Source organism: Pyrgilauda ruficollis, unplaced genomic scaffold, assembly GCF_017590135.1.
Source record: "Pyrgilauda ruficollis isolate IOZ18807 unplaced genomic scaffold, ASM1759013v1 scaffold34, whole genome shotgun sequence".
Taxonomy (NCBI): Eukaryota; Metazoa; Chordata; class Aves; order Passeriformes; family Passeridae; genus Pyrgilauda; species Pyrgilauda ruficollis.
The window spans coordinates 5,551,801-5,573,155 of record NW_024524822.1 but is presented as its reverse complement, the minus strand read 5'-3'; the positions used below and the strand labels follow the sequence as shown (position 1 = coordinate 5,573,155).

The 21,355-nt window shown below is 48.2% G+C and overlaps 1 protein-coding gene and 1 long non-coding RNA gene across 3 annotated transcripts; one reads left to right on the top strand and one right to left on the bottom strand.

Moving 5' to 3' along the window:
• Nucleotides 1-172: 172 nt before the first annotated feature.
• ZER1 (zyg-11 related cell cycle regulator) lies at nt 173-21,281 on the top strand. 2 transcript variants are annotated; one of them, XR_005955748.1, is made up of 17 exons: nt 173-714; nt 4,496-4,759; nt 5,569-5,719; nt 6,007-6,443; nt 7,355-7,531; nt 8,612-8,726; nt 9,217-9,363; nt 9,596-9,769; nt 10,341-10,556; nt 11,196-11,237; nt 11,574-11,693; nt 12,132-12,247; nt 12,360-12,548; nt 13,524-13,621; nt 13,905-14,007; nt 14,981-15,177; nt 21,154-21,281. XR_005955748.1 is itself a non-coding variant. In XM_041475000.1 (16 exons), exons 2-16 carry the CDS (start codon nt 4,602-4,604, stop codon nt 15,036-15,038), a joined length of 2,301 nt encoding a protein of 766 aa, XP_041330934.1. In that variant the 5' UTR covers nt 173-714; nt 4,496-4,601; the 3' UTR covers nt 15,039-19,817. The 2 variants fall into 2 exon arrangements, 1 of the variants encoding a protein (XP_041330934.1); XM_041475000.1 differs by lacking the exon at nt 21,154-21,281 and having other exon boundaries at nt 14,981-19,817.
• Nucleotides 19,460-21,311, bottom strand: LOC121357570. Its single transcript, XR_005955749.1, has 2 exons — nt 21,188-21,311; nt 19,460-20,649 (listed from the first exon to the last, which is right to left on the bottom strand). It is a non-coding gene; the product is annotated as an uncharacterized LOC121357570 (long non-coding RNA).
• Nucleotides 21,312-21,355: the final 44 nt, after the last annotated feature.

Here is a 21,355-nt window from a genome sequence, read left to right as displayed (position 1 = left end):
GCGCCTTTCCTGAGCGCTTGGCCCCGCCCCCTTCGCGTCAAAGCTCCGCCCGGCTCCGCCCCGCCCATCGCGCCAAGCCCCGCCCCTGCCCGTCGCATTCGCCGTTCCTAAGCCCCGCCCCCTGCCCGGCTCGGGGCGCTCCCGGAGCCCCGCGGGCCCGGTCCCTGCCCTGTCCCGGCTCCCCGCGACCCCCGGCCTGCGGGACACGGCGTGGGTCCCTCCCCAGGCACCAAGCGCCAGGAGAGACCCCGCGGGCTGGAGCAGCCGGTCCCCCAAGCACTGAGGAGACCCGCGGGGTGGTCGCGCTGTCCCGGGCACGCTCCAGCCCATGCCAATGGCAACCGTGAGCGGGGCCCGCGGGAATGGCCCCGCTCTGTGAGGAGGCGCGGCTGGACCCTGGCTCTGCGGCTGCCGGGACGCCGCGGCCAAGCTCTGCCCCGCGCGGTGACGTCAGTGCCTCCGCCGCGTGGCGTCACGACCCTGTGACGTCACTGAACGTCCCCGTCCCCAGCGGGTCCCCGCTGACCGAGCGTTCCGGCCGGGCCGGTGTTTCCGGGGAAGGACTCGCTGGCGCTTCCGGCGCGGGCGGAGGAAGTGACGGCCGGTTTGTTGACAGCCGAGGCTGCGGCGGGGGGAGCGGGCCCGAGCAGGACGCGGACCCCGGCCCGCCCCGGGGAGCCGGGACCAGCCGGGACCAGTCCCCCATGGCGCCAGGTGAGTACCGGTGCCCCCCTCCCCAGCCCGACCCGGGGCAACAGGCCTGCCCGCCCGGGCGGGGGGAGGAACCGCCGCCCCCGGCAGTGCCGGACGGTGCCCCCGGCGCAGTCCCCATCGCCTCCCCGGGACTGCCGGGCCCCGCCGGGCAGGGCTCCGGCCCGCGGCAGCAGCTCCGGCGCTGCCCGGCGAGGTGACCTCTGAGTGCCTTGGGGACGAGGGAGGGCTCGCGTTCGGGGCCAGCGCTGCCCGCGGGCTTGGTCGAGACCATCGCGGGCTGATGGAGCCCCAGCGCCCTGAGAGCCGTGACCAGGGACTCCAGGTAGGCTTCTTGGGCAGGTGACCTATGGAGTGAAAATCCGTGATGTAATTTAATTCAGTGAGCTGAAGGAGCATCTTTAGTGCGGGCAGGTAAAGATCAACGCGTTCCCCGGCGAGTGCGAGCTGTCTCATGTACAGTGTCAGTCTGGCTGACAAGTTCGGGAGTTGCAGGCATTGCCGGGGCAGAGGATAGTTCCATCTCCTCCTACTTCACTTTCCCTAGTGTAGGAAGGGATGGTGTTTCCCCACAGAGGCAGCGATGACCCATCAATTAATAAAATCACAGTGACTTGCAGCTGCAGGACGCCAGCTAAAGTGACAGTGCAGTTTCTCTTCAGAGCATAACCTGTGCCAAACTCTGCATTTACATTACATTTGTAATTCTGAAGTCGCTGCAATCAGCTCATGTCAGTGCATATTGTTTGCCCTCTCCTTGGATGAGTCCCTGATGCTGGAACAGTCAGCTTTGCCAATCATTTTTGTAGCAACAGCGTAAACGTTGTGTGGTTGGCGTGGAGCCACGGTGAGTCAGGCTTGGCTTGCCTCCGGGCACTGCCTGGAGAGAGGCTGGGAGAGATGATGGGTCTGAAGTCCAAGGGAGAGGATATTGGCACTGGCAGCCCCAGGAGAGGTCCCCAGCCCCACGTGCCAGTGCAGCCTGGAGTGCTGTAGTAGTGCAGATGCAGCCTGGAAATGAGCAGTGTTTGCAAAGAGGCAGGTGGGTCCTGGATGCTGGGGAGGGGGCGAGTAGAGCTGCCTGTACTGCACCTGGTTTTGGGTCTGTGCATGGCACGAGGGTGCTGTTCCTGCACAGACAGGCTGTGTTCCCATGGAAAGGGCTTTTGTGTGCCTGATCCCGAGGCTCTGAGGAACTCAGTTCCTTGGTGCACTAAGATGGAAGCAAACCTGTCAGAGAAATAAATTGGAAAAAATACTGGCAGCTGAAGTTCTGGTCAATCTCAGTTCTTGCTCTTGAATTTTCAACATCTTTCATGCATCTGTCTTTACCAAAACTCACACGGCACCAGGCAGCTCATTGCTGGAAAAGCACTGGTGGCAGTCACTAGGCAGCTTCATCCTGTGTGAAGCTTCCTGAGGACAACAATTAGGCAAATGTTAATGATTTTCCAGCCTCTCCAGTTCTTTTCTTTTTCTCACCCATCGAGGTTATGACTAGAGACAGTATTGATCAGAGCAGCTATTGGCACTTCTACTTGCCTCTCTGCTGCTGAGGTGTCATGTGTTCAGTCTAAGGAGGGAGAGGCCAGCTTGTGTTGTCTCCTGGAGAAAAGGTCACAGCAGCTGCTCAGATATCTGTAATAAATCAGAAGGATGAAAGCTTTTCTTTGGTCTTACTTCAGTGGGACAGTGTAACCATTCTTGGTATTAAACTTCTGCATGGGATTGTGTTGGTGGATCACGGGGAGCTCAGAAGTTAAAGGGCAGCTGATTTCTTCAGGGCTGAGATCAGCCAGCTGCATTGTGCTGGTCTCAGCAGAGAGGGAACAGAGGCTTGTCAGAGCCACAGGAAGGCAGTCCTTGCCCTCTGGTGCTCGGAGCTGCTTGGACAAGTCCCAAGCACTGGCCGTTTCCAGCTGCACGTGACAATAGATTGTCAATGGGAATTTGTTTTCGAGTTCTCTGGCTGTCAGTAGTAAACAGTGGAAGAACACTGGCTGCAGGGACCTCCTGTCTGATGGCACAGGGGAACTGGTAGGGACAGCAGAACACGCTTCCCAGCTGGCTCAGATCTTCCTGTTGATCTTGCCTTTCTGGAAAGATTCTCTCCACCAAGCTTCAGGCAAAATCTGCAAGAGGGACTTGTTCTGGAGGTGAGGCCGATTCATCTCCAAAGCAGACACAGGACAGCTTCCTCCCACCTGCATTCCCTTTGCCAGGACCTCCCAGCCAGGGAGACAATACTGTGCACTCAGTGGCACATTTCAGCCTTGACTTCTCACCTTGTGGATTCTGGAGCTCCTCCTTTATCAAAGTTGAAAACTCTCTATTTTCATTGATTGGACCTCATGCACCTCAATGGAGCTATTGTGGCACTATTGAGAAGTCTCAGTTTTATGTTCTTGTGACCCCCTGTCAGCACTCAGTGACCAAAATAGCAAGTTCCATCCTTAACACCATGATTGGAGAGAGTTTAAAGTATAATTTGTATGACTGCTGAAGTTTTGGGGTTTTTTGCCTCAGCATTACCTTTTAGAATGATTAGAGTGAATAAGCTGAGGAATGAGAGTTAAACTCTTCTGTCTTGTACTGATACCATAGGAATGAAGGAAAGAGAGCAGCAGAGGCTTTAGAGAAGCAGAGAGCTGGTGACACACAAGTGTCCTGCTATTTGCAGCTGCAGGATAAAGATCAGAAACAGAATATGGTTCAGGACATTTTGCAACAACTTCTCCAGCAATGGCTGCTCAGCTGTGGTGCAAAGAATAACAACTACCTCCACAGCATCAGTGTCCTCAGGGCCAGCAGGGACAGACTTTTGATAAGACATATCAAAAATAAATATTTCAACACAATTTTTTGTGTCTGTGGAAATATTTAGAAAAGTTTAGGTTTGCTTGTAATGTGATTTGACCCTTTGACAGTGAAATGTCACTACTGGTCTTCAAGCTAGCTTCTCTGATAAGCCCCTTGGGGCCCTACTGAGCAAGTCTTGATACCAGAGCAATCAGGTCATTTCAAATCAGAAAAAAGGGATAGCTTCCCCCTCTTGTCTGCCTCACCCATCCTTTATCCTGTTCTAAAAATGAAGAAGGGCAAAAGCACTTTGCCTTTTTCCAGTTTAGTCAGTCTTTGTGACAGATTTGGGGTGGTGAAGGTGAGCTGGATGTAGAGGTGTCCAGCACAATCACAGTCCTTGTCTTTACACTGCACTGGGGGATCCCAGACCAGTCTGTGTGTTTCCCTCTGGCTTCTGATCCACTTCACGCTCTAGTTCAAGGACTTGCATGAAGCTTCTGGCTTGGCACTACAGAGAAACACTGAGCTTGAAAATGAAACTTGACTTGGAATGTTGGCAAAGAGAATGACAGGCAGGAGATACAGGGCCACAGATCCCACCAGTGCCTTAGAAAGGACTATGCTGACAGTAAATGTTCTGCTGGCTTATCCAACCCACCCTGAAGGAAACCAAGCAACGTGGCTTCTACCACTTCCCTTTCTGAGGGCCTTTGTCAGCCAGATAACTCTGCAATGAGGAAACATTTTGCTGTGTAGTCTCATTTCCAAACACATCACACTAATTCATTCTCACAGTATCCCTTTGGAGTGGGAATACCAAGGAATTAAGGGCACACTGCCAGAGGGGCCAAACTGCTGCAGGTCCTTTTGAGGTCAGCAAGTGATGAGCTGTAAATACAACATCCTGCTGGTGTGACAGCTTTGTGGGACACTTGCAGTTGTGCCTTTCTCAATGCATCTTTTTTCCCTTCTCTGCTTACAGCTATCCTGATGGCCCCATAAATTCATCCCAGGACTTCATTTGAGGGAAGGATCTCCTGCATCAAACGCTTCCTTCTGCTCTTCCCCTTCCCATAAATTCCCTCAAGATGGCATCTGACAGTCCGGAGTCGCTGATGACCTTGTGCACTGATTACTGCCTTCGCAACCTGGAGGGGACTCTCTGCTACCTCCTGGACAACGAAACGCTCCGGCTCCACCCCGACATCTTCCTGCCAAGCGAGATCTGTGACAAGCTTGTCAACGAGTACGTTCCAGGCCTGGTTTGGGAAGGAGCTGGGAGCTCAGAGAAGGGGGAGTACAGTTCTCCAACTGATCATATTGGCAAATAAGAGTTTGCACGAACTTCAGAAGGAAGTGTTCCCTTTTGTACTGCTGTCATTCTAGTTTCTGTAGTAGTTACCCTTTCCAAGTTAGTCAGAGCTCAACGAGATGCTGTAAAAATGGAAATGAAAAGAGTAAACCCAGAGTGAAACAGTCACTGCTTCTTCCTAGAATGTCAGTGAGCAACAAAGAAGCCTTCCCATTTCCTGTCACTGAAGCATTACAACACTCTGTCCAAGCAGAGAAATAAGAGTCCAAAGTGCTAACAGATGTTACATTTTAAGGCTGCTGCTCCCATAGTTTTATAAAGCAACTTGTTTCCAGGGATTTATGTAATTTGGCTGTCACAGTCTCTCTTGGCTGAACTTGTGCTCACAATGTCTGGCAGAGAATTCTGGCCAGCTAATTTTCTGAAAAATGGCGGGGCAAAACAATCTAATTATTAAGTTTAAACAGCTAGGGAAAAAATTCCTGGAGTCTGTGCTTGCCAGAATCCAGTTTGCTCACACACACTGAGTCCTGCACAAACCTTTGCCCAAGATTTTCCTAGGGATCTGTTGGTTCTGTGCCAGAAGAGGTGGTGAGCTCCTTTGCCCCAAAGGCTGGTCTGGGTGATACTGGGAGGGGGTGGGTTGGTGTGTGCTCACAACTCTGTCACGCTTCCTTGTCAGCAGTGCAGGTGCCAGAGCTGTGGCTGAGCCTGTGCTGTGCTAACACCATTGCCCCACACAGGTACGTGGAACTGGTGAAGACAGACAGCATCTTTGAACCCCATGAAAGCTTCTTCACCCTCTTCTCAGACCCACGGAGCACCAGGCTAGCTCGGATCCACCTGCGGGAACACATTGTGCAGGACCAGGACCTGGAGGCCATCAGGAAGCAGGTGGGGTTGCACTGACAGCTGCCACATTGTGTAGCAGCATTGCTGCACGGGCACCAGCTGGAATCCCAGACACCCAGAGATTCCCAAGGCTCCATCCTTTGTTGTCCAAGCCTTCTTTGGACTAACCTCAGCTTCTCCCTTCTCAGCTCCCAAAGCCACTGTTGGGAATGGCATAGGACACTGGTCAAGTTGGGTGATACATGGTTTCAGGCTGTCCCAGTGGGAGGTGTGGGGCAAACAGGGTGGGCACTTTACCTGTCTTTAACCTTGATTTCCCTTTTTTTCAGGATCTTATTGAGCTCTACCTGACTAACTGTGAGAAGCTGACAGCCAAGAGCCTGCAAACCTTGGTGAGCTTCAGCCACACACTGATCTCCCTGAGCCTCTTTGGCTGCAGCAATATCTTCTACGAGGAGGAGAACCCCGGGGGCTGTGAGGACGACTGCCTGGTGAACCCCACTCGCCAGGTCTTGGTCAAGGACTTCACTTTTGAAGGCTTCAGCCGCCTGCGCATCCTGAACCTGGGCCGCCTGATCGAGGGGGTAAACGTGGAGACACTGCTGCGGCCCCTGGCCTCCCTGGCAGCTCTGGACCTTTCTGGGATCCAGCTGAATGATGTGGGATTCCTGACCCAGTGGAAGGACAGTCTGGTTTCCTTAGTGCTTTACAACATGGACCTTTCAGAGGAGCACATCCAAGTGATTGCACAGCTTCGCAAGCTCAGGTCAGCAGATCTGTTCTTCCTTCTTTATCCTTCTGTAGCTGATAGGGAAAGGTCTTTCAGGAATGGTCTTCTTGCCTGCTCTCAGAGAGGCACTCACTGCTGGGTTCAGCTTATAAGCCTTCCTGTGAACAGGCTCACTCATTGTATATATCTACTCATCACCATACACATCTGACACGTCTAAAGCCAGCCTGAATTTTGCTTGTAAGAAGACACCACTTAGCAGAAACTTCCCATTGGAAAAACCAAAAAACAACACGTATGTCACCCCATCACCCCCACTTGGTGTGCAACAGGTAGGAGACACTTTTGTGAGTGGGATGTTTGCTCCAGTCTTCGGTACGAGCCAGCAAAGTCTCTCTGTCCTGTAAGGAACTCCACCTGCACACAGTGCTGGTCAGTTTGTCCCACCACTCCCTTAGCAGCAAGATTTCCTCAAAGCATAAGCATTTAGATACCTGAAAGAAATCAGGATAATGTGATAGCCTGGGGTGGAAAAATTATAAGATGGGGGAAGCAGACAAAAACCTGTGCAGCTTAATTTGTGGGATGAGGCAAGATATGTTTCTGGGAATGCACAGATCTTCTGGTGCATCTTAATCTCTGGGTAGAAATGCTCAGGTGGCTGCTGTGATGGAGTTTGGAAAAGGCAGTTTCTGAGCCTGGAGCAATTTCCTTTGTGATGTGTGGCTAGATGATTCACTGTGGTCCATTCCAAGTAGCCCTCTACCAGATGCTTGTGTGCTTTGGTTAGACACAGGACCAGCTGCTGCTGCCAGAACCTACAGAACCACATTCCTGTATCTTGGGAAGGAACTAATGATAAATAATAATCACACTTGGCTCTGGTAGGGAGGCAGAAGCCCCAGCTAATGCTTTCCAGGCTGTGAGATGCTCTCTATCCCTTGCAGGCACCTGGATATCTCGCGAGACCATCTGTCCAGTTATTACAAGTTCAAGCTGACCCGGCGGGTTCTAAACTTGTTTGTGGAAAACCTGGTGAACCTCACTTCGCTCGACATCTCAGGGCACACCATGCTGGAGAACTGCACTATCCCCAGCATGGAGGAGAAGATGGGCCAGACAAGGTAAGGGAACAGCAGTTACTGAGGTCTGCTTGGGTGGATAGATCAGTCAAAGGTGAATTAAGAACAGTTCCCTCTTCTGAGTTCCCAAATTATGTACGTCTAATCAGTACTAAAAAGCAGGATACAACTCTTGCCAGGTTGCCCTGACAGTAGAGACTGGTGTGAGAATCAGCTGTGATTGCTGTATGCAACACATGTAAGGACTTGTAAGAGTAATAAAGAATTCATCCCATCTGCCTGCCATGCATATCTGAAGTATTTCAGTTCTTTTCCACACACACATTCTCCCAGGGAATCTTCTTCTGGATTTTCTCCTGAAAGGACTCCAAAGCCCTTTACACATTTCCTACACAAAATACTCTTACCCTTGTGGAAATCCAGGCTCTTCTGACAGAACATTTATACACTGAGTCAATACATCAGCACTCATAGGAGGGCTGTGTGTTTTAGGATCTTGGAATCTAAAGGCCTGTTTCAGATTTGACCTGAATACTGGGCAGATCAACCCTTGGAAATCCTGGTGCCCCTTAGCAGAGGCATACCTAGAGGTCTGGTTTTCCACATCAGCCAATCCTATTAAGCACTTCCTGAACAGAATCAAAAAAGTGAGACAGTACTGGCTCCTTTTCACCAGAGCTGGTGAAAATGCACTGGCTCTTGGTCAATAAGGAACATGGCAGCCAAAACAGTGTTCATGCATGCCCACAGAAGCAGACATAGCATGTCTATCATATTACAAATACATTGGATGAGTGAAACCCACAGCCCTTTATGAGGAAATTTTCATCCCAGCTAGTGAATTTCCAGTACAGATTTTACCTGGGAAAGCTTCATCCTGTCTGCAGTAATTCTTACTGCTGGTTCCATTCAGCATGTTCACCTTTCACTCAGGATGACTTGGGATGAATATTTAGAGTTATGTTCATAAGCAGCTGCTTGGTATAAAGTGAAGTGTAGCTTTTACCACTCTGGGTATGAAGCAGTACAGTCAGAGTGAATGGAGGGCAGCCATCTCTGTGGCAGGAGACACCTGAAGAAACATGGTACCAACATGAGCAATCTCTTGTGTTTTCACCCCAGCATTGAGCCAGCAAAGAGCAGCATTGCTCCGTTCCGGGGTCTGAAACGACCACTGCAGTTCTTGGGCCTTTTTGAAACATCCCTCTGCCGCCTGACCCATATCCCAGCCTACAAGGTAAGGAGGCTGCAGGAATATTGGCAGTAGGAACTTGTTAGAAGTTGAAAGAACATGAGAACCCTGACTGCCACTAGAGTGGAGTTCTTTGGGTCTTGGGTATGGCAACTGAGCTGTGACCTTTCAATAACTACTTCATAATGCAAGAAAACTGGCAGAAAGCAAGACCTGTACCCCACATAGTTTTTATAAGGATTGAAAAACATTGGAGAAAAGCGCGGAGAAATCATTCTTCCTGGAGGATGTCTGTGACTACAGAATAGGATTTAAGACAATAGGAGTCCAACTTTTGAATAGCATCCTCCTGCCCCAAAGGTGCCCTTTCTCATCCCTCTGACTGAAAAGTGGCTCAACCTCTGTCTCATCCTGGGCTGAATCTACTCTCAGGGCAGAGGGAAGGTATACCCTTTGACCTTTCAGAGTTTCCTTCTCATGTTGGTTTTCCTCCTTCATAATTTCTCCCCTGACTCTTTCTGCTCTTCCACGCCAGGTGAGTGGAGACAAGAACGAAGAGCAAGTCCTGAATGCCATCGAGGCTTACACCGAGCACCGGCCGGAAATCACTTCCCGGGCCATCAACCTGCTTTTCGACATTGCCCGCATCGAGCGCTGCAGCCAGCTGCTGAGAGCCCTCCAGGTAAGCCTTGGCCTCACCCTAACAAGGGGAATTTTGCACTCCCAGTCTTTTTTTCCACCCTGGGACACTACATCAGGCCATTCCAGAGAATGTTCCAGTAGCACAGTGGAACTGGGTACCTTCATTTCGTTCCTGCAACGCCTGGGCCACACTTTCCTTGTGGGCTTTAACAGTCACTCCAAGAACTAGCAGCAAGTCTGTGGCACTGAAGCTTCGTGTTGCTTCTCTGCAGTTGGTGATCACAGCCCTCAAGTGCCACAAGGATGACAAAAACATCCAGGTGACGGGCAGCGCCGCGCTGTTCTACCTGACCAACTCCGAGTACCGCATGGAGCAGAGCGTGAAGCTGCGGCGCCAGGTCATCCAGGTGGTGCTGAATGGCATGGAGTCCTACCAGGAGGTCACGGTAAGAGCAGCCCAGGCACCTTTGGTTCCTACAGTCCTCTTTCCCTGTATCAATTCTTTAGCCTGGTGTCAGCATTTGGGTTTCCTCTGCCTGCAGGGAGTTAAACAAGGCAGAGAAGTTACTGCCTGCCCAGGTCTGCTCCTGGTCTCCACTCAGCAATGGGGATTACATGCAGGGTGCTCCTTTTTATCCATGAGCAGTGGTCAAAGCATGTGTGTGACACAGATACCCAGCACTGACTGTGGGGTGAAATTGTTGTGGGTAGAGGGGATGTTAAATCAATAGAAAGAAGCATCTCAAATATCTGTACTAGAAGTCAGCTGTGTAGAGAGCCAATAGGCAGTAAAGAACTGACTTGGAAAGCAATGGGCCCTGGATAATTGGGTGGCCTTGTGAGACTGGAGTGACAGTCACGGAGCATGGCTAAGGCACAGCATGAGATCCGAGGGTAACAGAAATCTCAGTAGGTGTAGTCAGGCAAGAAGATGTTTTCAGTACCAAGGAAACATGAGATGGTGGGGTCTGTGCTTTTGTAGCCTCTTGGCCCAGTGTTTGCTTCCTTTTGACCCAGGTCCAGCGGAACTGCTGCCTGACCCTGTGTAACTTCAGCATTCCCGAGGAGCTGGAGTTCCAGTACCGCCGAGTGAACGAGCTGCTGCTGAACATCCTCAACCAGAGCCGGCAGGACGAGTCCATCCAGCGCATCGCCGTGCACCTCTGCAATGCCCTGGTCTGCCAGGTGGACAACGACCACAAAGAAGCTGTGGGCAAGATGGGGTTTGTCATGGTTGGTATGGTCCCAAGGTGCTCACTTACCCATAACCCAGGCTAGGACAATTCCCTTACAGCTGTCCATCAAATGCCTCCAGCCCTGATCCAACCTCACAATATCACAGAAGGGAACCAGTGTCCCAGCAATGCTGAGCTCTCCTGGAACCCACCCCTTTACTTGCTTACCAGCACTGGAGGTTATGATCTCAGAGACAGGCTGGTATGAGGGCAGGAAGGCACTGTAACCTAGCACCTGACCTCACCACATCAGGTTATTTCTAGATCTGATACCACCTTGTGAGTTTCCTTCTGCTTCTCCCCAAGTTTGCATCAATTTCCCAACTCAACCCATATCCCTCACCTTTTCCAAGAACTGCAAAGGCTATTGCTGTGGTGCATCCCCAGACCTCGCCATATAGCTCAAAACTGACTCAGCTGCAAACTCAACAGCCCAGGGCTGTGGCATACTTCAGCTCTGTGAACACTTAACAGCTTGGAACATGACCCAGTCCCACTGGTTTAGAGAGATTTATCAAGTAGGTTCTCTGGAAAAGATGAAAATTTGACATAACTACTGTGATACTGCAGGACTGGTTAAGTTTTAGCTCCATGATTTTTGAACTGTTTCTCACTCTTCCCCTTTCTTTGCCCACAGACAATGCTAAAGTTGATTCAGAAGAAGCTGGCTGATAAAACGGTGAGTGTTTCCCAAAAAAACCCATATACATAGAGTATTTTTTCTTCAGTCTGACTTAGGCATGGAAATCAGCCCAGAGTGCCTTCAGCTTCTCCAACAAACACAAGACATCTCAGCTGATGCTGCAGAATTTCTTGTTCCAGGGTGAGGGCAGGGGAATGTGACAGGGAAGCAAAAATATTAAACAAAAAACCCACTTACTGACAAGTTGAAAGTGAACAACAAGGTTTTCTTACCTCTGAAGTCATCTAGGGTGATGCCAGAGAGCAAACAGGTGATTGGTTTGCACCAGGCTCCTGCATTATCAAAGCTCTGATTCTGTCCTTTTCCCTACAGTGTGATCAGGTGATGGAGTTCTCCTGGAGTGCCCTCTGGAACATCACTGATGAGACCCCAGATAACTGTGAGATGTTCCTAAACTACAGTGGCATGAAACTGTTCTTGGAGTGCTTGAAAGTAAGTGTCTGATTGTCTCTGGAGAGATGCTGACAAGAGCAGTGGAGGTGCAGGTGCCTGGGCAGGACCCCTGGCTCTGCTCCTCTCCAAGCATTACTTCCTACACTTCACAAGAAAGAAAAAGTTTGTGTAAGTTCTTCTTTCTCACATCATTCCACCTAGCCAGTAGAACAGAGAAACTTACAGTGAACACGTCTTCCCCTTTGCCCATCTTTGCTCAGCCCCCTCAAGCAGAGCAGCAGTGAACAGTGGGCCTGGTTTTGATCCTCCCTTTTCACACATACCTTTAGCACCATTTGGCACCTGCCAAGGAGCCATTGCTGACTACCCAAAAATACTGAGCTTTCGAGATGTGCTGTACAGCCTTTTCCCAGGGTTGCTTGTTCTCAGCATCACCAGAGTCCTACCTGTGTATAATCCTGTTCCTTGCCTGGCCAGGAGTTCCCAGAGAAACAGGAGCTGCACCGCAACATGCTGGGCCTCCTGGGCAACGTGGCAGAAGTGAAGGAGCTCCGCCCGCAGCTCATGACCTCCCAGTTCATCAGTGTGTTCAGGTGAGTGCCTGGCTGGTGACCAGCTGGCTCTGATCTCTTCTCCTGAATCACCTGGACACTTGTGAATCTTTACTGCATCAGCAGCTCTAAGTGATCTCTTCTCTCTTGGCAGCAACCTGCTGGAGAGCAAAGCTGATGGGATTGAGGTGTCGTATAATGCCTGTGGAGTGCTCTCCCATATCATGTTTGATGGTTTAGAGGCCTGGGGGATCTGTGAGCCTCACAGAGAAGAAGTTGTGAAAAGGATGTGGGCAGCCATCCAGAGCTGGGATATCAACTCCAGGAGAAATATCAATTACAGGTGAGCAGTGGAAAAGATTGGCCCAGTTACAGGGGAGCCAGGATTGTCACAGGAAGGAAACACCAGCAGAGAGAAAGGAAGAGAAAGAGCCTAGCATGGAGGCTCTGTTCAGAGTGAAAGAGAAACATATTCAGGGACATATTCTTTAGTGAGGGTTTTACATCTTCCTTTGAAACATGTTACATAAGATGCTGAAATTAGACACCTTACCTGGCACTTCCTATGGGAGAAGTTTGGCAGCCCAGCAAGAATTTCTCCTGCAAGTTGCTGCTGAAATTGAGTAGTTCAGGAAAACCATGGTCAGTCTGGGACTGCCTAAGCATTTCCCTCTGATACTGCTGTCCTTTGCAACCTGTCCTTTTAAGTCTGTTTGCTTCCCAAAGCCACATGCTTCCACTCTTCTCTGGCACATATTTAAACACAGGTACCAGAAATCCTTCAAAGGTTAATACAACTGCTGGAATCCTGTAAACCCCTTCCTGTAAGAGGTTATCAGGTACTCAGAATTCCCTTAGTGCTTGGCAGGGATCCAGAACTGGCATTCCCATGCCTTTTTACAGTATAGACAGTATAGTTGTCAGAAGAAACACAGGAACCCTTGCAGGTGTGCAGCCAGCTTTGCCTGGGCATAGTTTGGCTTTATCCTTCCTCAAACTGATCAGTGCTGCTGGATTTCAACTCTTGTGAGGAAATGCCTAATGGAGGATGGAAATCAGTTCCTGGGCTCAGTTGCCTTCATTGCAGCTATTTGTCTGAGCAGTGTGTTTGTGCTGAAGTGGTGGGGCCTGTAATCCTGCCAACACTGCCCTGGGACACTGACTTAGCCTTGGTGCCAGAATCTTTGAAATGCCAATGGATTTACTGCTGTGATATCTGTGAGCAGATCCCTTGCTGTATTGTATTGCTGTGAGTGGCAAAGGTGTTGAAAGAAGTAGCTCTTGGATTTTTAACAACTTCTGTAATATTTCTGTGCAGGTCATTTGAACCAATCCTTCGACTTCTTCCACAAGGGATCTCCCCAGTCAGCCAGCACTGGGCCACCTGGGCACTCTATAACCTGGTGTCTGTCTACCGTAAGTTCTCTTTTTGAAATCATATTCCCTGCACTGCAGAAGTTGAGGGCATGAACCTGGGGCTGTCAGCAGAAAAAGTCTTGCAAGATAAACTACGTAGGTAGAGAAAACCTTTGAATGATGCAGGAATGTCCAGGCAGCACAGCCAAATAAAGCTAATTAGACTTGGTGTGTAGGAAATTCCATCACTGTTTTGATCCTCCTCCTCCTTCCCCTCCTGCCACCCAGTGTACAACACTGGTGTGAGGGTTCACAAGGACCTGATTTATTCTTTTTTCTGCAGCTGACAAGTACTGCCCACTGCTGATCAAAGAAGGTGGGATTCCTCTCCTGAAGGACATGATTAAAATGGCCTCAGCACGACAAGAGACCAAGGAAATGGCCCGGTAGGACACCAGTGCACCATCACAAACTCTCAGTTTAGCCTGAGTTTAGTTTTTAATTCTTCCACGTAAAGTGAGGCTACCAAAGCAAGGCCTGTAGTGATGTGTACAAGAGATATGAATTGAATACAGGAGAAGCAGAGGAAAAAGAGGATGAAAACAGAATACTAGAGATGTTCATAGGTGGGCAGTACACACAGATCATTACCAGGCAGCTGGGCTGTAGATTGGCTTTTTGAGCAAGGGAGACACATGGCTAATTGCAGTTCTTAGGCCAGCAGTCTCCAGTTATCTGTACTTTTCCCTGTACTTGGGTGGGCTGCCTGTCCTCAGAATCATACTGCCCTGTCACTGAACTGCCAACTGCACAGTTACAATGAGAGCATTTTTCAGAAGGTAGAGTCCACCTTGCAGTGACACTTTTCTTTGGAGTCATCCTTTAAGAGCTGTAAAAGCCAGCTGCAGTTTCTGATCACTGGCAAAGTGAGAGCTCTTAATTTCATACCTGCAGGATGAATGGAAGAGAGAGGTAGAGATCTGGGCATACCTGGTGAGTGGGCAGCAGGCATTCCCACAGCTGAGGGTTGCTAAATTCTGTAAGGGATTGGAGCCTGCAGAAGACAGTCACAGTTACACACAGTGTGTGGGATGGGACAGGTGACAGCACAGTGAAGGACAAACATTTGCATTAATGTATTTCCTGGTGGGATTTAAAAGCATCTGAGGTTTTGGGTGCGGGGGTAATGAATGAATGGTCACAACTGGATCTGGATATGCACTACCATAACTTGACATTCCAAGCTGGGAGCTGCTTTTGTGGAGTTTACTGGTTTTGACACAATTTGTGTCTCAGATACAAACAAGATAGGGTTACACAGAAATCACCTCTGGGACAGTTCTTACCTTACTGTCCCACAGCTGAGGTGCAATAAGCTTTAAACTAAACCCTCTCTCCTTGTCCTTGTTTTATCCATAGGAAAGTTATAGAGCACTGCAGTAACTTTAAGGAGGAGAACATGGACACTTCCAGATAGAGGCAATCACGCAATGCCTCTTGCCAGCACTGTACCCAGCTTCTCTCTAACTCACTGTACATAGGGAGGACTCTTTCTTACCAACTCGCCCGTTGGAAGGAAACTTTATGTGTGTGTGTGAGACCCTCAGTAGATGAAGGTGAATAGGGGAGGGGGGAGGGACTTTTTGCACAACAAAATGCTTTCCTTAACTTAGTGGACTTTTTTGTTATGAAGTTTCAGGTTGAAGTTCTGTGTGTATGATTTCTGTATAAAAAGAAAACAAAAAACAAAGACAATTACATTATGTATCTTTTAACCTTTTATTTTAGACCACACAGAGAGCCTCAAATGACCATGAGCTTGAAGACCTAGTTGTGTGATCACTAGTGTGACATTTATTTCCCACTTTTTAGAAAATTCCCTTTTGCTGTACTGCATGAGGTCCTGTAATGTCTGCAAGAACACCAGTCCTGAATCAGCATTGGCTGCTCAGTGGGACTACAGGCAGTGATGAGTTATTCTTTTGGTTAGAGAGGCTGGGGGACAATACCAGAGAGATAGACAAAAGGAACTGACGTTGTTTCAGTGATTAAAAATGGAGAAACAAGAGAAGACCTTTCAAGCTAATTCACTCCCTTAAGGGCTTTTTAATAGAAGACTCACATTAATGGAAACATTGCTAATTCTATGTGGGTCATTTGGAAGTAAGACTTTCCCAATAAAGTCAAGAGGTCTGTTTTGTCCCCATTGGCAGTACATAGGATCTGCCAGCCCACCCAGCCTCAGAAGGTCAGGGATGACAGTAGAACCAGTTATATGTTCTTGTCTACACAGAGCTTCTCTCTCAAAGGGAACCTGTGCAACAAGGCACGAGGTTTGTTCACAAAGGGCTACGCATCTTCATTCCAGTCCTTCACCGCCTTTTTTAGCAGTGTTCTGTTTTGTAGGGAAGGGCTACAAAGCCAGAGTATTTCCCTCTGCATACTATACTCTGCTAGGCCCTAGTCCCGAGCAGCTGTACCCCCTTGTGCAAGTCCCAGGAAGGGACTGGAGCTGTTCTGCCCATCCTCAGTCTGTGTCATCACAAGCTGTGCTCAGTAGCATCATAATCTCCCTTCACAGGAAGCTCACTGCAGCACAGCTGCTGGAATTGGAGGTGGGAAGTCTCCAGGCACCCTCTGAAGGGCAGTCCCAGGAAATAGCACCTTTTGTTCCACCCCAATATTTTCCCCCTGTTCTCAGAAGCAGAAGGCCCTATTCCCATCTGACTCCCAGAAGCACTTACCAGTGCAGTCCCAGTCCCATCAGCAGCATTATTGCAGTCTGTGTGACACAGGTGAGAGGAGAGTCCCACTGAGCTGGTCTTCACCTGTGACACTCCAGACCAGCTCAAGAAGCTGAAGGTCACGGTTTGCCTCACAGCCAGGCACTCAAGAGCAACAGTTGTCTATGCCATAGCCCACTGCTCATCACAGTTCTTTGACAAATCTTCCCTTAGAAGGGACTTAGAAAAGAGTAGAAGGAAGATGAGCCCATGGCCATGCAGGCTGGGACATTTCAGGCCTCAGAGCACAGTAACTCGCTGCTCTCTTCCCTTGTACACTTTGCTCTCGGATTTGAGTCGCTGCTATGAGGTTCTGCTAATGCTCAGAGTTCATGTTGTCCTTGTGAGCACGTTAGAGATGGATCCTTGATCCACAAACTGACACTTTAACTGACAGAACACAACTGCCTGGAGAGGTTTACTTTTACTGCCAATACGGTGTTATTCAATGTCTTTTCTTTTTTTCTTTTTAACCATACGTCAATTTGTTTTGGTATTGTGAGATCTGTACTTTTTTCTTTTAAGTATTTTTCAAACTTATATATATTTTTGTGTCACTTTTAAATTGTTTTCATAAGATTGCAAAACTTGACAAATTATACTTTTTTGCAGTCATTTGAAATGTATTTTTCTCTTATTCCTGTTTCCCAAGAATTTGTGTTCCTATGAACTTATTTCAAGATCTGTTTTCTGTGTAACATTTGCTAATCTTCCTTCTAGATGCAAAACTAAGAGGGGCTGTAAATACAGCCTTGGTTGTTAGGGGAGTGAGGCTTTGCTCTTTAACTCCCCATTTAGTGCTGCTGTCCTTGGGAAGTTGTTTCACATGGCAGTACCACTCACCACATCTGCTTCCTTTCCAATGCCCATGTAGTGAAAGCTTCTGTCACTAAAATCTTGACCCAAGTGACAAAAAGCACTCAAGATTCTGACCCTGTTGGCAAGGTGGGAGTAGAGCAGAAGGGGACAGATGACACATGTGAGGTCTCAGAAAGCCTTGTCCCCAGAAATCAGCTGCCATGCTGGGGAGACAGTGGAGCTGGGGAACTCCCATCTCAGCTGGAGCAGATCCCAGCCTCTCACTGTAATCCAAGCCAAGCAGTTGGGCTCTAGTCTGAGACTTTGGCACAACTACATCATGGCTAATAACAACCAATGGCTTGGTTTTATCTGCCTCGAGACCCCAAAAGTTTGGGTTTTCCAAACCAGTGCTTCCACAAGTTGAGCAGTTTCTGGAGTCTCACCTGCTGCATCCCAAACTAACAAGATCCACACTGCATCAAAGCTGTTTCACACTGCAGAGGTAACCTCTGTTCTCACTGCTCACAGACCCTCAGCAAGCTGTACCTCAGCCCAAACCAGGATAAAAATATTTCAATTTCCCAGCAATAAGGAGATGAATGGAACCAGGCCAGGCTGACAGAAAAGCTCAGCTTGCTGAAATCTGTCACCATTCCCAGGTGAAAGAGGGAACTCTTAACTGGGCAATTGCAGAAAGCCTCACATAAGATTTTGAGTCAGGCCACCAGCAAGGTAAATGCCTAAGGCAGAACATTAAAAGGAATAACACCCCTGTTAGAGTAACGTCAGCTTTGCCTACAAGCTTCAGTCTCTTCAAGATTTTGTGAGCTGAAAAGTAACATTTTCCCCTCAGTAAGGATCAAAGAGTAAAAAGTATCCTTTGAGCACCAGAGCACAATCCAACAGTTCCTGTAACTGAAAGTCTGAAACCAGTCTGAGCCTCAGTTTCCCTAACTGAAACAACAGGCATAATGCATGACCTGAAAACGTTTTTTGGTGGCAAGGACTTAACTGGTGCCATAGATCCAGAGCTGAGGAGAGTTGCCTGCAAACATCACATCAATATTCTGCAAAGGAAGGGAGGGCAAAGTGGCAGATTTTTAATGAAGGTTTAATGCAAAAAGGGAAGTTGGATACCCTGAAATGCTTGACTGCTCCAAGGATGCCTCTCAAGCCTTCCAGCTTTGCTGGATCAAAGGAACAAGCCAGGAAACTTCAGCTCCACATAAAATTATACAGCCAGTGACCAACTCTGCTCAGAAAACCAGAATGGGGTTCTATTTTTCAAATGAAAATCCAGCTGTAGAGAAGTTAATAGCATGTAAGGATATTGCAGAGGGGCTCCTTGTGCTCTGTAGCTGTTGGCCCACTCAGACTCTTCATGTTTTCACTACTACATTTCCTTTAATATTGCAAAGCTTGGCAAGCAGAGCACAAACACGACTCAGTAGCTCCCTGCAGAGACTGTGCCAACAAAGGAACCCTCCACCTGAGCTGTGTGTGGTTTCCTTCCTGGCTGGAGGCTGCCCTGTCCTCCAGTGGCCCAGCAGTGCCAGGTGTCCATGTTCTCTGGAGCAGATAAGAGCAAATTGGTGAGCAACTTCCCACCAGTGCTTCCATTTTACAAAATCTGTGGGAGGAATTGCTCATAAGGATTGGCATCTACTTGGATGATGTTTAACACCCAGAAGCATCAGACTTTCTCATCTAGACCAAGCCAAGAAAGTTTTGCACTGATATTTGTGGCAATCAGCACACTGCAGATAATTCATCTGCACCATGGCTGCTGTTTCCCTGCACCTTCCTACTGAAATTATCCTCTTCAGCACTGAATCCTACCCAGCTTGGCTAGGCTTCTGCTGCTGTCACTCTGGTCTCTGCAAAAGATGAGTGGGAAGAAAAGTCTTGGAGCTGTGAGTCAATTCCCTCTCATTACCTGAAGAAGGCAATTAATTACCAGTAGGGCAAGAGCTAGAGGGCACTGCAGTCAGGCACTACCATAGAAAAGACATTTCCTTGAGACTGTTTAGGGAGGAGTGTGCCACAGCTCAGGTGTTAGAGGACAGCTTGTGCTGGAAAAAGAGAATTAAAAGTAGGGAAACAGCTGGTCTCCAGGACAACCATGTATGTGGATGAAGCACAGAGGGCAATAGTCATCAGGAATAGATGAAAAGCAACATGGGGGCTGAAGGAGAAGAGAGCACTTAAGGAATGAGGGAGATACTCTGCTGAACTGAAACACTTCTGCTTTAGCAGACTCTTTTGATTTCATGTAATTGTCACTGATCCTCTCTGTAACTCTTTTCTTGTTTAAAAAAAAAAAAGTTTTTAAGCTAATTAAATATGTATTTCCTTGTTTTGCAATGAAAATACCCTCAGTTATAATGAGCAAGTGTCTCCTTTTACTCTGTCCATGGACCTGCCTGATGCTGAGGCCTGGTTCAAATGTTTGTACCTGGTGAAACTGAGCAAAAAAATCAAAATGCACAACTGTTGCTTCCTTACAATTCTGAATGAATTAACTTTTCTGTTGTATCCATTGGATACCCACTGTGTATTAAACCTAGTGCTCAAGAGTGTCTTCTTCCTTTGTTCTATGAATGTGGTTTATTTAGGTACATTACTGGTCCATTGGCTGTCATATATTTAATTAAAAATGAAAGGAACTGCCATGTGTTGATGATGCTGTTCAGTGCCTTTGCCTTTCATCACTCCAAAAGACACAATACTGCTTGTCAGCAGAAGAAAGCAGTGGAGGACGAGAGCATTGTTAGGAAATTGTGTGAGAGGAGAAAAAAATCTGACAATGATGAGTGTCCAGATTGCTCTGAACTCTAATGTATCTGCAGTTCACACTCCACAGCCTGGGCTTTGTAAGGGGCAGGATCTGAGCACTTAAGAAAAGCCAATCTGCTTTAAGGCCAGCCTGACTTTCTTCTCAAGACCCTGGTCCTGTGAGGGCTCAGTGCCAGCTAATTCAGTGGTCACTGTGGAGCCTGTAAAGGAGCAAGGAGAACAGGATGGCAGGAGCATTTGTATGAAACTGAGCTGCCTCTGAAAACATGCGGTGCTGTAAGAGTCCAGAGAGATTCTGAGCTGGGATGCCATAGGAACCAAGATTCTCCTCAGAAACTTACTAGTAGAGACTTTTGTAACTGAGCCTAATTTCAACCAGTCACTGAGGCTGAAACTCTTGAGACAAGAGATGAGCCCTGATCTCTGCAAGACAGCTTTCAAAGCTAAAGGAGAAGATAAAAAGAATAACATGCACCAAATTATTTCAATTGCAAAGAGAGTGAGAATATATTCATTAGGACAGATTATTCTAGAACATCAAAATGTTTCTAGTTTCAAGTGGATAATATTATTACTATTCAAATTGCTTTAATTAAGCTTTAAGATTTACACCTCTCTGTGAAGAAGGAAAGACACTACCCACCTTTTTCTGAGCACCCGTACAGCCTGAGGTGTCTGAGGCAAAAGAGCCGTAGGCTTTGCCTTTACCTAGAATTAAAAAAAAAAAAAAAAGTTTGAATGATTGCTGGAAATTCAGTTGACAATTTTTGTTAACATTTCAACCCAGCTGTCTCGGGTAAACCATTCAAGTGACCCACACAACCAGGTGCTTTCCTGGCATCAGCACGTGGCCACTGACTCATAGGAAGAGGCTAAAATAATCAATTTGTGGGCAAACAATACCAAGGAATCCACTGCCAGGTGCTGGAGGGTAAATTTATAAAGAATATTATATTTCTTTCCAAATTTTTATTGGGCAAGGTAACAAAAGCAGCAAGGTAGAGCTGTGTTAAAACTGAAAGGAGTTAAAGAGAAAGCACTGATTTTGGAACTTTTACAGATACTCATCCGTAAAAGTTCATCTCCCTTAGACACTCAAAGTGCTATATATTTGCTATAGTCACCTTGGTGGGTTTTTTTTATTGTTAACAAGAGACAAAAACCGAAGGTGCAATTCAAGGTGCATCTCAGGTGCACTTCAATTGCTTTTAGGTGTCTGTTCCAGCCGAGAAGAGTCGGTACACACCTGCTTCCCTCGGGGGAGTTCAGTGACCTCACCCAGCCAGGAGCCCTTGACTGCAGCCATCTCACCCAGACCAAATCCCTCCTCATGTCCGACGTTCTCCAGGCTCTGCTTGGTTAATGGGGCCGAGTAGCTGCTTCCAGCCAGGCACAGCCTCTGTGTGCTTCTTCC